Below are 14,283 nucleotides of genomic sequence, written 5' to 3' on the forward strand. Positions count from 1 at the left end.
CATTTAGTGTAGGGGAGGAGAGATGTGAGTATAAAAGCCCTTGCGCACCTTATTTGGAGGTCCTGTTGCTTCACCTCCTGCTGCTCAGCTTCAACCACTGCCAGTAAAGCTCCCAAAAGAAAGAGCCCTATCAGGGAGAAAAAGAAGACAGTGTGATCAAGAATCCTATCTGAATCCAAATATGAGTCACTCCTCAGTCCGCACTTCCTACAACCGCACCTTTGCTGGACCTTCCTCCGTAACCTACTCCCCCTTCTCGTCCCGTATGCCAACTCTGGGCAACCGCTATTTCAGCTCTGCGCCGCCCTCCTCATCTACGCGCTCAGTGGGCTACCGGCTACGCTCCGCCACGCCCGCCCCCCGCTTGTCCTACGACAAGGTGGACTTCTCTTTAGCCGAAGCGATCAACCAGGAGTTCCTTGCCACCCGCAGCAATGAGAAGCAAGAGCTGCAGGAGCTCAATGACCGCTTCGCCAGCTTCATCGAGAAGGTGCGCTATCTGGAGCAGCAGAACGCTGGCCTCCACATGGAGCTCAATCAGTACAAGGGCAAGCAACAGCACGGGCAGCCCAACCGAGCCAGCGAACTCTGCCAGCAGGAGCTGAGGGAGCTACGCAGGCAGATGGAGCAGATTGGGAAAGAGCGCGATCAGATCCAGGTGGAGAGGGACAACCTGGCTGAGGATCTTGCCTTGATCAAGCAGAGGTGCGTCCGACAGGGAGTCATGGGAAGGGCTGGGATCCATGGGAGGGGAGGTCTTTGAATACATAAAGGATTAGACTGAGAAATTGTTGTGTTTCTTATAATTGTAATTAATTAATGAAATAATTTACATTTTTCATAAACTATAGAACTGTTACAGATTTAACACAATCTAACTATGTCTTCACAAAATGATAAGTAATAATACATAACATAAATAATACTCTGGATGGCTAAAAGGCTGTTTTAAACATTCTTAGAAGTGTAATCTAACCTAAATGTTCTGGCCAAAGCTTAAAATCAAAAGTTAAATTGTCCTCAGAAACTGTTAGGGCCAAATAAACTATCTATCTATATAAATAAATAGGTTTACAAAGTTGAGACCTACAGGAGCAAAAAAAAAAATGTAGTTTAAAAGTTTTTAATTAATAGTGAAATAAAAAGAAATATGATAAAGGACTAGACTCCAGTTTTCAGACTTGTAGGGTGTGGTGACAGGAATTATATATGGTTCTGATGGTTTTGTTTTATCTATAGTTATTACCACCAACTCACTTCCACTCTTGCACACAAGTGTGTTCTCTTACCAAACACACACATATACAAAACCCAGCAATGTATGGATCTCAAAAAAGAATTTTCACTTAGGCTAAATCTAAAATCTGTTGATGGGGTGGGTGTGGCCCTGGTGGAAAGGGCAGAGACAAAGAGTCTGCAGCCTGGATCAGCCCACTCTGCTGCAGCTGGTAATTGTTCTCCAGGGTCAGGAGTGTAGGATGCAGGGGCTCAATCTTGATATCACAAGTGCAAACACTCCTCTACACTGACTCACTCCCTAGTTTAATGTCAATGCAATACAGGATACACTGTAACATCCTAATCAGTGACAAACACTGTGATTTTGATTGCAAATATGTAAATCTATTTATTGTGTTCTGCATCTACTAAATAATGTCATTGTATAGAAGCCAAATATTTATTTCACCACAAGCAGTAAATGGGTACTTCTTTTATAGTTACAGCATCATGAAATTGTACACTAATTAAAACATATATTTCCATTAAAAATACAGGGAAAAAACACTAAATATCCCAAATGGAATAAGAAATGATCGGGGGACCTTTGATGCCCTCAAATTTCCTCCCCATTTTATTGACACAATTGCAAATTAATTTATGTTAAGACTTAAACCTAATGTATTATTGAATATATCCAGCAGGACTGAGTGGCAGAGGTTGGGGGTGGGGGTATGGGAGTGGAGAGTGAGAGAATGATTAAGACATGCAGGGCAACAAAGAGATGTAAGAAAAATCAATGTAGATTGATGCAGAAGGTTCCATTACAGGTGTTTGTTGTCTTTGGTATGTGGGTGCCAGGTACCCTTTTAACGAATGCAGAATTCCAATTAAATAAAATATAAGCCCAACCACAGCCCAGACATATTCTTGCACACATGAGCCACGCCCTTCTTCCATATCAGTATCTTAAGCAGTCTTGGCCACAGCTGAAAATAACAGAAATTATAACATCATAACTACACCATATGTCTGTTAAAAACTTGACCATAGAAACATAGGATCCCTTAGATAGCATCCCTTAAAAAGGACTATGGATATGATACTGAGTTATTTTTAAACCTGCCCCCTTTTCCATCAAAAAGGTTTCACTTAAAAAAAGAAAGGAAAATAAAAAGGAAAGAAAAGTAAAAGAAAGGTAATATAATTCCCTCTGTGTTGTGCGTAGCTTGACTAGGCTGCCTAGTTAACATTTTAGATCAAATGGGGCAGATGTTATCATAGCCACTAGAAAATATTACATGGCATGATTCAATTGCTAAATTCATTTATAACCTGTGTTTTGTGTATGTCCTCCAAAGGATAGCTAGTTTAATGCATTAGCTGAGGGGATGGCTTGACCTGCTATTTTCTGTCTTAGCCTAAATCCTTTTATGCAACACATTAGCTAATTGATCTTCAGGCTCCCTGCCAGCTGGTGCCCCATTAGTTACAGCACGTAGACCTATGAGAGCAAGCCAGACGTGTATTGACTAGAGACTCCTTCTAAGAGCGCCACACAAGAAAGCCTGGTGTCACAGTCAGCTCAGGACTACCTTTGCATTTGCTAATGTAAACAAGGACAAATTTGATTATTCTGTAGGTTAGTCGGTAAATTGCTCTCCATAATACTGCGTAAATGAAACAATGTTTTTAATCTGCATACACTGCATATTCTATGCCTTCTGCAAACATACTAAATATCCTAAGATGAATAACAAAAATAAGAAAAAATAGGGTATATAATAAGACTATTTATGGGTATTTTTTATTTCATCCAACCAGATTTAACATACTTTTATCCATTAAAAAATACAGATTAGGTAAAATTAAGTATAGTGATAAAATAATCTAGATGTAAATCTAGGTATTTTCATAAGTAAATCATACATTACTCTTGTACTTATCAAGTATGGTGTCAGAGACCTTTTGAAACAAACTGAGATTTTTGTGAACTTCCTGTATGTGTGCAGGTTAGATGAAGAGGCTCAGAAAAGGCAGGATGCTGAGAACCAACTGATCCTGTTTCGAAAGGTGATGACAAACACACACACACACACACACACACACACACACACACTCTTTCTCTCTCTCTCTCACCTCTGAGTAAGTACAAGTATATTAATTGTTATATTTTTACCAGTGTTAAGTATTTTCGTTACACCATTAGACATTGCTGGTTTGTTCTAATAATACTGAACTAAATAACTTTTTTTTTTTTTTCAAGTAACATAACGCTCAAGGCAACGCCTTCTTTAACTTGGGAGAAGACAGTTGAATTATTAACAACTTCCAACTGATTAGTAGTGCAAACTTGGGAATACACCTCAAAGTGCAGGCTATAGCCTTCATGTGTCTTTGATTTCCAGTTCTTCTAATGACAACTTGATGCAATTGTTTTGCAAAGAAAAAGTCCAAAACTATGGGCTAAGAACGAGATTCACTTTTAATAGGTTCGTTCTCGTGGCGGTGATCCCCATTATATCCAATTATATCATATCATATATCATAGATGGGATCATGTCATATATCATATATCAAAGATGGGATCATATATGGGGCGCTTGATCTGTTACTGGCTGGCTCTGTTCAGCGATTGCGCCGAGTAACTTGAGGTTATACAGCCTAACGTCATGGCATCAAAAGGTTTTCCTTATGGAAAATAGAAAACCTTTTTATGCCATGACGTTAGGCTCTATAACCTCTAGCTACTCATTTATTAATTTTTTTAATTTTTAATTTTTTTTTTAATGTAACTGAGTAATATACGATTTAAATATGTTTAACAAATGTTTAATACACAGGATTATTGGAAGAAACCTGGCTTCTACGAGGAATCTGCACTGCTTTCTTTCTTGATTCTAAGCAGATGTAATTGCAGTGGACAACAATCACTAAAGCAATTATAATCTTGATTTTACATCAGTTAACATCAGTTTCCTTTGTTTTGAGTCACTTGTCAATGACCATTCTTCGGTAGATGCCCTCTATTCTTTCTGATCAATCTTGCCTAACACTATACAGAAACTTGACTGTCATTATACAGAAAAATTATATAGTGGTCATTATACAAAAAATGAAAGAACAACACTTTCAGCTGGCATAACAATGCTAAACAAACATAAATAACAGAAAGTAGATAAACACATGCATTCATAAATCTGTAGTTCTGAAAGGTATGTACTTTAAATTTTTGGAGTGTTAAAATGCGGCAAAAATAGATCTCAAGTTTTACTTTAGGAAATAGACACTATATAGCTAAACAATGTATACTTATTAGGCATGTTGGATATTATTTGAAAACAGAAATTAAAATTTGCAGTCTTTGGAAAGGGAGAAATTAGGTTGATAAAGAGGTTAACAGTGTAAATACATGAACAAGTTAATATAATCAAAATTATACCTACTTTTGTACCTTGCTTGTGGAGGTATCAAAACAAATGTTAGTCTATGACAAACAGCTGTATTTAGAAGCATACAGATGTTATTGCAATCAGCCCTACCTGAAATGTTTTTACACATATGGGTTTCTCACCACAGCATTGATAAATGAATGTTTAGAACAAATCTAAACATTCATTCCCATCTACCTGCAGGATGTGGATGATGCCACTCTTGTCCGCCTGGAGCTGGAGAGAAAGATTGAATCTCTGATGGATGAGATTGAATTCCTCAAGAAGCTGCACGATGAAGTAAGTTGTAGGCCAAAAGAACTCTAATGTGATACTTTACAGCTTCTATATGACCAAATGGAGAGTATGGTGTAAATATTATTTGCTCAGTGTCATAAATGTAAAGGTAATTGAGGGTTCTTCTGGCCTAATACCCCACTGGCATATTTTTCCTTGTCTTACAAGAAGTAGTAGAGTCTTGGAAGAACCATAAAGAATGAACTTTCTCATAAACTATACAAACAGGAAATCCAGGATGTGCAGGTGAGCATTGAAACCCAGCAGATGAAGATGGAAGTGGAGGCCACGGTTCGGCCCGACTTGACTGCAGCCCTGAGGGACATTAGGGCCCAGTATGAAAGCATTGCAACCAAAAACATGCAGGAGTCAGAGGAATGGTATAAATCCAAGGTGAAGGGATATAACACACATGGAAAATATACACCCAATGGAAAATATACACATACTATTTGCAGAAAGATCATTATGTTTTCTCTTCTCCTCTACAGTTTGCCGACCTGACAGACTCAGCAAAGCGCAATGCTGAGGCAATGAGGCAGGCCAAGCAAGAAGCCAATGAATTTAGGAGGCAGATCCAGGGCCTCAACTGTGAGATTGATGCCCTTAAGAGCACGGTGCGCTTATTTCAGTCATGAGAAGCTTCTAGGAGTACATGAGGTCAGTCAAGGTGGTCACAGAAAGTACTGAGAAATGCCCATGCTCACAGTTGCATATGTGTGTGTCACACAGAACGAGGCACTGCTGAGGCAGATGAGGGAAATGGAGGACCAGTTTGGCTTAGAAGCTGGCAACTACCAGGACAGCATTGCTCGTCTGGAAGAAGAGATCCGCCACCTGAAGGATGAAATGTCTCGTCACCTGAGGGAATATCAGGACTTGCTCAATGTCAAGATGGCTCTGGATATTGAGATTGCTACATATAGGAAGTTACTGGAAGGAGAGGAGAGCAGGTATAGATGTTACTTTCACCAGTCCCTGTCCACAAATAAGTCATTGTGTCGTATTTTGAGCCTGAGGTGCTCTGATGTTCTTTCAGAATATCTGTTCCCATCTTGAACGTAACATCTATGGGTCTGCGTAATGGCGGTAAGTATGGTGGTGGTTTTGTAATTTCTTGCTGTCCTTCTACAACCTTAAGGTCACCAACATTATTGTAAAAGTTAAATTAAATTAGATGTACTATTGATATTGATAAAATATCCTGCCTCTTTTATTTGCCATTGTCTAGAGTATGACCAGCCTTCTGATGTTGGACATGGCAAGAAGGTGGTTATCAAAACTGTCGAGATACGTGATGGAGAGGCAAGTCACCTTGTAACATATTACAGTTTTTTATTATTCAGTTTTTATTATCAGATAAAATGATAACTTTTTTTTTCTGCATAGGTGGTAAAGGAGTCTAAGAAGGAGAGAGAAACACCTCGTGATTCCAAGGACACCCGCGACTCCCGCAATCAACATGAATCTGATAGGGATGAGTAAAGCAGGTGATGAACAACTGTTTGTTCCAGATTTTAGAATTTGGTATTGATTATTAGGTAGAATGAAGGGAAAAATTAGCAACAGATAATAAAATAAAAACATTAATTGCTGCTTATGTCCATCTACTACTTGCTACTGATATCCAGAAATTATCCAGAAATTAAATTATTGGCAAATGTTTCTATTTGTTTTGAATCAGTACTGTGAACCTGAATGGGTTACATTATTCGATGTTGAGCATCGAGAATTTTAATCAGCCAGTTTCATTATGCTATGGTGCTAACAACATGAACTAATCAGTCTTAAACTACAAAAATTATACCAGAGTCAGAGATTGTCGCAGACACATAAATTATTATGTAAAATTCCATAAATCATACACACTCAGCCCTGTTAATAGCTGATCACATACTGACTCAACAATTTTAGACAAAATAGACCAAATAAATCTAACTAGTCACCAATTGAGGCCTTTATTTACAGAAAAACTGTAAGACTTTTCTACACTGTTTTTTTTTAAAAATTTAATTAATCGATTTGGCTCTGCATCTGAAATTTATAACCCTAAAAAACAAACAAACAAACAAAAAACTTGTGATATAAGGACAGCATTCTCTTGAGCTACTCTTGAGATCTAGTCCACTTTCGTAACATTCAATCTCCGGTCACAGATACTGCCAGGTCATAATCCTTTATAGCTTTATGTTATAAATCACTATTTTGTGATTGTATCACTACTTTTGGATAGGGAGGCTAGCTACTTTTCTTGCTTCACAAGGTTTTGTGTGTTCATTGATGCTGGGCTTGTTAGAATTTCAATTATTGTGGTTATAAATGGAAAAGTAGAGGACTTCTGAATGAGGAAAAATACAGTGTAATTAAGGCATTGTATTTTCTGAAACATTACAAAAAACTAAATAAATGTAAAGTGAAAAATAATTAAATGAACTGGAACAAAAAAAACCTCTAATGGTCTTGTTTACTCCATGCTGTTGTAAAAAACAAACTTTAATCCTTTGAGACTAATAGGTCATTCAAAAGGTTTAATGGTGTAGCTAACTTCATGCTGAATTCAGTTAATAGCACTGACTATTTTTAAACTTCCAAAATTATTTTTAAAAATATTTTACTGTGTTTTAATGAACTGCAAAGCTCACCTCTTTAGAACTCCTCACTACAAAATGTTAGTTAAAAGGCTTTGGACAAACAGCTTTTCAAATGTTTTCAATAAGCAGATTTTTGCCACCATAAGATAAGCAATGTATCTGGTTAATACTCCTAAAATATGTTTAAATCATAAAAAGATTTAAAATAATTTCAGGGTATAGGTTTAGGCCTTGGCTTCAGAAATAAATATACATAGACATGCTAAATGGTTTATATGACAAACTGAGGTAGTTTTCCCTGTCAAAATGGATGGATGTACACTGAGACAATATATGATCACTGCAACATGTACTTAAACAAGAAGTAAATTAATACAGAGCCTTGGTAATACCTTTTAACAGAGAGAGAGAGAAAAGGGGACAGAATTGGGCAGTAAGAGTGTGAGTTCCATTTTTGTGCTGAGACAGTTATTTTCAAGGACAGAAAAAATGCCTTCAAAACATGATGGGGCCAGGGTGGTCAACCTAGTAACCAGGGAAGAATGTGAGAATAAAATATATAAAGGTCTGTGTGAACTTTTCAGAGAGCAGACCTTACTGACAATTATAGGCAATGACAATTAGAAAGCCTATAACCATATAATAAACTAATTGTACATGGAAAGGATTAGAACATATAAACTCTTACAAAATCAAATTCTCATATATAAATCCATCACCTAATCATTATGAACATACATGATTACATATGAGCTAATGATAAGTAAACTAGACAATGGTGTAATGTTGGAGGCTAGGTAGGATGCAGGAACAAGCCAAGTAAGATGTTTATTTACACAAAACAGATACCGTAGCACACAGGCTCACGCAAGGTTAAACAAAGACAACATCCATGACTAAACAAGAGACTTATAAACACTCATGATAATGACACAAAATGAGGAACAGGTGTGATGCACAGGGTGAGTGTGGCCATATGAACAAACACACGCACACACACACACACACACACATATGGAGACATCTGGGAGGAGGGGCCAAATTGTGACAAATGGTCAATTCTGACTCAGAAGGATGAGACATACATTTCACTAAAGATATTGGAGAAAACAAGTACTTCTGTAAAAGGAAACAAATCTTTTTCCAAATTTCTTGGAATTTTGGAATTCCTGGAGTTTCTTTTTTTATTATTATGAAAAAATATTAAATCCTTTTATATAAGAATTTAAAAACTGTAATTATTTTTCCACAAATCATTTTCAAATATAGCTAACTGCTTTACAAACTCTCATGTTTTGTTCACAAACTCTTGTGTTCTGTTTTTCTGTAATAGAGAAATACACATGTCATATTTGTGATTTTAGGGAAGTGAATGCCCATATTACAGTTTGTGGAAAATTGAGGTATTATTATGCAGATTTTGACTTTTAATTCTTATTTTTACTGAATGAAATGCATTTTTGGCTGCATCAATTTAGTCCACTTTTAATATTATGACACAAAAACATTTGAAATCTGATGATTGGTGTTAATGTCAGCAGGTATAGGTTAATCCATGATCAACATTTCTGATGCTTAATCGTAGTTGGCAATGTTGGACTAAAAGTAGCCTACAAGTGCGCAGTGGTTCTTATGCATACTATGAAATATAATCCTGCAGGTGCCACCGACCATTTTTACGATACTGTTGTCAAAAACTATTAGAGGGATGTGTTAGCTAATGATTTACAACAGTAATGTGTTTGTCTTGAATATTTTGGCAGAATTATGATAGCTATAAAGTGATAATCACAACACACTGAAGTAAGGCACTTTAGCGATTTAGGCTGGATGTGGAAACCAACAGGTGTTGGAATACTTGACAATCCTCTCTGTGGGCCTGATTTGTAATAACACTCATTAATGATAGGGCCATATGGGGGTTCTCAGAGCCATTTATCATGGGGGTCTCCAATGCATAGAGAGCCTGCAGTAGCAGAAAAGATCTCATGGCTCTGTCTGGACCCAATACATAAAACAAAGCAGGAAACCCTCCTCTGTTTAAACCCACCCCACACCTGTCCAAAATTAGGACAGCAGCCAATCAGACAAGGAGGAATAGATTTAATCTGTTTCTGGTGGACCCTTCAAGCTTTACCAAGCTCTAGCTCCACCAGCAAATGAGTTATGTGCGATCAGTAGAACCGTCTATGGCCATATAAGATCGTAATTCATTCTTTCCTACTAGCACCTGGTTTCCTGGGTTCACAGTCTTATGGGGATTTAAACTGTAATGTGAGTTACCATCTTTCGTAGCATCAGAAGTTAGGGCAAAGAAATTAATGTCTCAAAAGCATTTCATAAATTAGTACAGATAATCAGTCAACAGGTCAGTGACGGGACCTGAGGGAATGCTCATAAATAGTGTCAAAGGGCAGGGGCATGTGCCAAATGCGGGAGATCCCTGCAGAAGTGAGGGGATATGCTCATACACCCCAGTGTTCAGCCCAATTGTTGTGCCTATGCAAAAATGACCACTGTAAAAACAAGTATTTTGATAGATTTATTCTCTGATTACACCAAGCCACTTGACTGAAGATGGTAAGAAATATAGAATCATTGTTTGACTTCTAACATTTTCATGCCCTGTTTCAACACCTGCCCAGTAAAGTGGGTATTGTGACTGTTGTCCAGTGACTCATAAATGTTACTAGAACTCGGGCGACCTTTCTTACCATGGTCTTTTGCATAGGGAAGGCGTATACCTACTGAAAGAATTTGTACAGCAGCACAAGTACCCATTGAAATTCTTTAACATTGTGTAACAGAATGTTCATTTGGAGGTGAATAAACGAACAAGGACAGGGAGCATGACCTATAGGGATTTTCTCCCATCCTATTCTCAGTTTAGATTTTAGGGAAGTGATGCAGCTCCTGATTCACTCTCATACTTCAGTTTCCACATCAGGCCATACCCATGGAAACTTGAGCATATCCTGTCTTCTGTACCCCATGGTGGACCATGCCACAATACATTTCAATCAGGCTAGGGTGCAATATAGAAGGCAGAAAAATTAGAGCGGGTCCCCCATCTTGACCTAGAACTTCCCCACACCCCCTCACTTGACAGGACTGCAGACAATTCCTTGCCGTATGGTATGTCATCAGAAAAATAGAGGGGAAAGAACATGAACAGAGGAGTGAGTAGGAGGGGAGACCTTAGAAGCAGAGGTATAAGAATAAATCATATGGAAGGCATATGCAATGTCTGTATAAATAATTCAGCAGAGGATAGAAGAAGAACAGTGCTGTTAAGCAGCACACATAGCATGTAGTTCCAACATTGAGCACCACCAGTGGAAAGGCAGACAGAGGCAGAGACTGTGAACAGCCATCAAAGTGAAAAACATCCCAACCAGTGCAGTGCACCCCAGAGTGCATGTTGTCAATGAACAATAGTGTAGAGTTGGGCATTAGTATGTCAGCAAGGTCATGGCCCTTCTCGGACATGATGCAGTCAGCACAGTCATGTGGCTCAGCCTAAGTCAACAATTGTTGTGCAGGGTTGATGCAGTTGTCAGTGACCATGCTGAGAGCAGGGTAAAGTAGGGCAATTTTTTTCTACATTGAGAGTCGATAGATTTCAGAGTCTTTTGAGTCAGAAGGTGTAAAATCTTGTGGGAAGTGTGCAGAATAACGTTTTTATATCTGACAATGATTTCAATGTCACCCAGAGCCCACTCAGCACATTCCAGGGCCAAGAAGCAGGGGAGCTGACCTGCCTTAGAGCTGGAGAAGGGTGAGTAGTATCTCATGGCCCCAAAATCAGAGGAGGTTGTACTGAGAGACCATAGCAATGTAAGTGTGAGGACCAGCATAAGAATGAATATGGACAAGCTGCAACACAGCAAGGTGGTGGAAAAAGCTCTTGTCCGTCTCCTCTGTCCACTTGATGCTATGTGCAACCAGGGAGCCCCCACCGAGGGTCCAAGTGAGAACAGAACAGAACATAGCCCTGACATGATGGTAGATTTCACATGGAGACATAGGCAAAGGCAGAATTAGTGTGTGATGGTTTCGATAACAAAAACAAACAATGTTTATACAGATCTCAATTGTACAAACAGGAAAACAAAACCAAAAGCCAAACTTCATGAAACACAATAAGAGAAATGACATGAGAACCAGCTGAAAAATCACAGGGTTGAGTCCTGTAGCAAATCCTACAGCTACTGAAAAAGTTCAGTAATGTCTGGAGTACTGGACACACGGACGTGAGCTTTTTTGAGGTCAATTGCAAGTCCAGTGGTCCACATATATGAGGGTCGGTACCAAGGGAATGCTCCCCTGGCAAATGTTCTTAGCTTTACACTTTTGGGTATTACAAACAGGTTCTACAGCTGATACCTGGTGTACCTTAGATTTGGCACCTTAGAGTTGGAGATATCAGACTGTTCCTGAGCACAATGTCTACAACTACAAAAGTCAGTGCAGGACTGGATGATAGGGATGGCAGTTTTAAAGACATGAGAGAGAGCACTATTAAAGTTACAGCAAGCAGCATGCAGAATTATAGGGTCATCCAGATTGGGGCCACCATTATTAAGAACATTATAAGCATCCAGTGCAAAGTTGTACAACATTCCTTATATCAGTATAGGTCACAACACAATTTCCCAAAAATTCTTGGGTCTGGTCACATAGATCTGTGTACTGATTGGCATATGTCTCAATATCAACAGGGGGCAGTAGGGGAGGGCAAAGAATAATGATGTTACGGGTTGGGGGAGAGGTACGTTCAACAAAACAGGTCCTTATGGGACAAAGACTGCCAAAGCCCAAGTTTGTTCAACCTCTGGATATTGGAGAACAGCTATTATATCAGACTGCATTCAAATATTAAGAGAAGCATATCCTCCAATGCTTCCAGAGAAACCACAATCATTAGTTCTTCCTGTAGTAGGAACCACTGATGCAACAGGAATGCATAGGTAATTTGTGTGAGGTTTGACTTCAGTACTAGTCCGATGCAAAACAATGTGTGAGTGGATATGGATATGTATGTATGTATGTGTGTATGTGTGTGTGTGTGTGTGTGTGTGTATAAGCATGTGTGTATGTGTGTTTGTATAAAGTGCCCATTTTTGGAATCTGAATTGGGATTGGAGTTAGCCAGAGTTCAGGAGTATAATGGCTTCTGGGAAGAAGCTGTTGCACAGTCTGGAGGTGCGGGACCGGATGCTGTGGTATCTTCTTCCAGATGGCAAAAGGGTGAACAGTTCATGTGAGGGGTGTGTGGGGTCTTTCACAATGTTGGTGGCTTTCCGGATGCAGTGTGTTGTGTAGATGTTCGTGATGGAGGGAAGAGAGACCCCAATGATCTTCTTAGCTGTTCTCCCTATTCTCTGGAGGGTCTTGTGGTCAAAGGCGGTGCAGTTCCCAAACCAGGTAGTGATGCAGCTGCTCAGGATGCTCTCTATAGTACCTCTATAGAAGGTAGTGAGGATGGGTGATGGGAGATGGGCTTTCCTCAGCTTCCGAAGGAAGTAAAGATGTTGCTGGGCTCTCTTGGTGATGGAACTGGTGTTCAGGGTCCAGGTGAGGTTCTCCACTAAGTGAACACCAAGGAACTTGATGTTCTTGACGATCTCCACTGAGGAGCCGTTGATGGCAAGCGGGCAGTGATCTCGCCTTGCTCTTCTGAAGTCAACAACCATTTCTTTTGTCTTGTCAACATTCAGATACAGGTTGTTGACCTTACACCAGCTCTCCAGTTCTCGCACCTCATCTCTTTATGCTGACTCATTTTCCTTGTTGATGAGACCCACCACGGTCGTGTCATCACTGAACTTGATGATGTGATTCGAACTGTGCATTACTGCACAATCATGAGTCAGCAGTGTGAACAGGAGAGGGCTGAGTATGCTGCCCTGGGGAGCACCAGTACTCAGTGTGGTGGTGTTGGAAGTGCTGCTCCCAATCCGGACTGACTGAGGTCTACCAGTCAAGAAATCCAGGATCCAGTTGCAGAGGGAGGTGTTCAAGCCCAGTAATCTTAACTTTCCAATCAGATAAGAAATGAGAAAGCATATTATTTCTTTACAGTATTGCAGCATTTACAATATTACAGTATTTTGCCCAGCATAACCTTTTCGCCTAATAGCAATGATGCTAATATTGTTTAGTCTTTAACAATGAAACTATGAAGCTAATATTAACTTTTAGTAAGTTGTTGGACATTGTTGTGATGTTTTATCAAATAAATCCTGCACACGTGATGTATAGTGACTGATGACTTTGTGTGCATTTGGAGAGGTTTTTGGTCACTTTGGAGATGGTCACTTTGCTTGACTGACATCACGTCATGGATGACAGCCCACCACTTGAAGCTCAACCCCAGTAAAACTGAGCTTCTGTTAATCCCAGGTACTCCCAACCCTTACCACGACCTTACTGTTTCCTTTGAGAACTCCCTGGTATCACCATCCGAAGCTGCCTGTAGCCTGAGCATAACTTTGGACAACAAGTTGTCCTTCTCAACTCATGTTCCTAATCTAACCCGGTCTTGCAGATTCCTCCTTTGTAACATACGAAGGATTCGACCCTTTCTTTTGCAGGAAGCTACCCAGGTACTTGTACAGTCTCTCGTGATCTCAAAGCTAGACTACTGCAACTCGCTACTTGCTGGTCTTCCTCTAAGAGCCATCAAACCTCTACAACTTGTCCAGAATGCAGCAGCACGACTGGTCTTAAATCTTCCGAAGTTC

General features: G+C 39.4%; 1 protein-coding gene across 1 annotated transcript; it reads left to right on the forward strand.

The window, feature by feature from the left end:
- The first annotated feature begins 71 nt into the window (after positions 1 to 71).
- On the forward strand, positions 72 to 6,611 carry prph (peripherin). Its single transcript, XM_027027983.2, has 9 exons — positions 72 to 705; positions 3,231 to 3,291; positions 4,854 to 4,949; positions 5,175 to 5,339; positions 5,438 to 5,563; positions 5,679 to 5,899; positions 5,986 to 6,035; positions 6,178 to 6,251; positions 6,336 to 6,611. The coding sequence occupies exons 1-9, from the start codon at positions 182 to 184 to the stop codon at positions 6,429 to 6,431; spliced, it is 1,413 nt and encodes a 470-aa protein (XP_026883784.1). The 5' UTR covers positions 72 to 181; the 3' UTR covers positions 6,432 to 6,611.
- The last annotated feature ends 7,672 nt before the right edge of the window (positions 6,612 to 14,283 follow it).

This window comes from Electrophorus electricus, chromosome 20 (assembly GCF_013358815.1).
Source record: "Electrophorus electricus isolate fEleEle1 chromosome 20, fEleEle1.pri, whole genome shotgun sequence".
NCBI lineage: Eukaryota > Metazoa > Chordata > Actinopteri > Gymnotiformes > Gymnotidae > Electrophorus > Electrophorus electricus.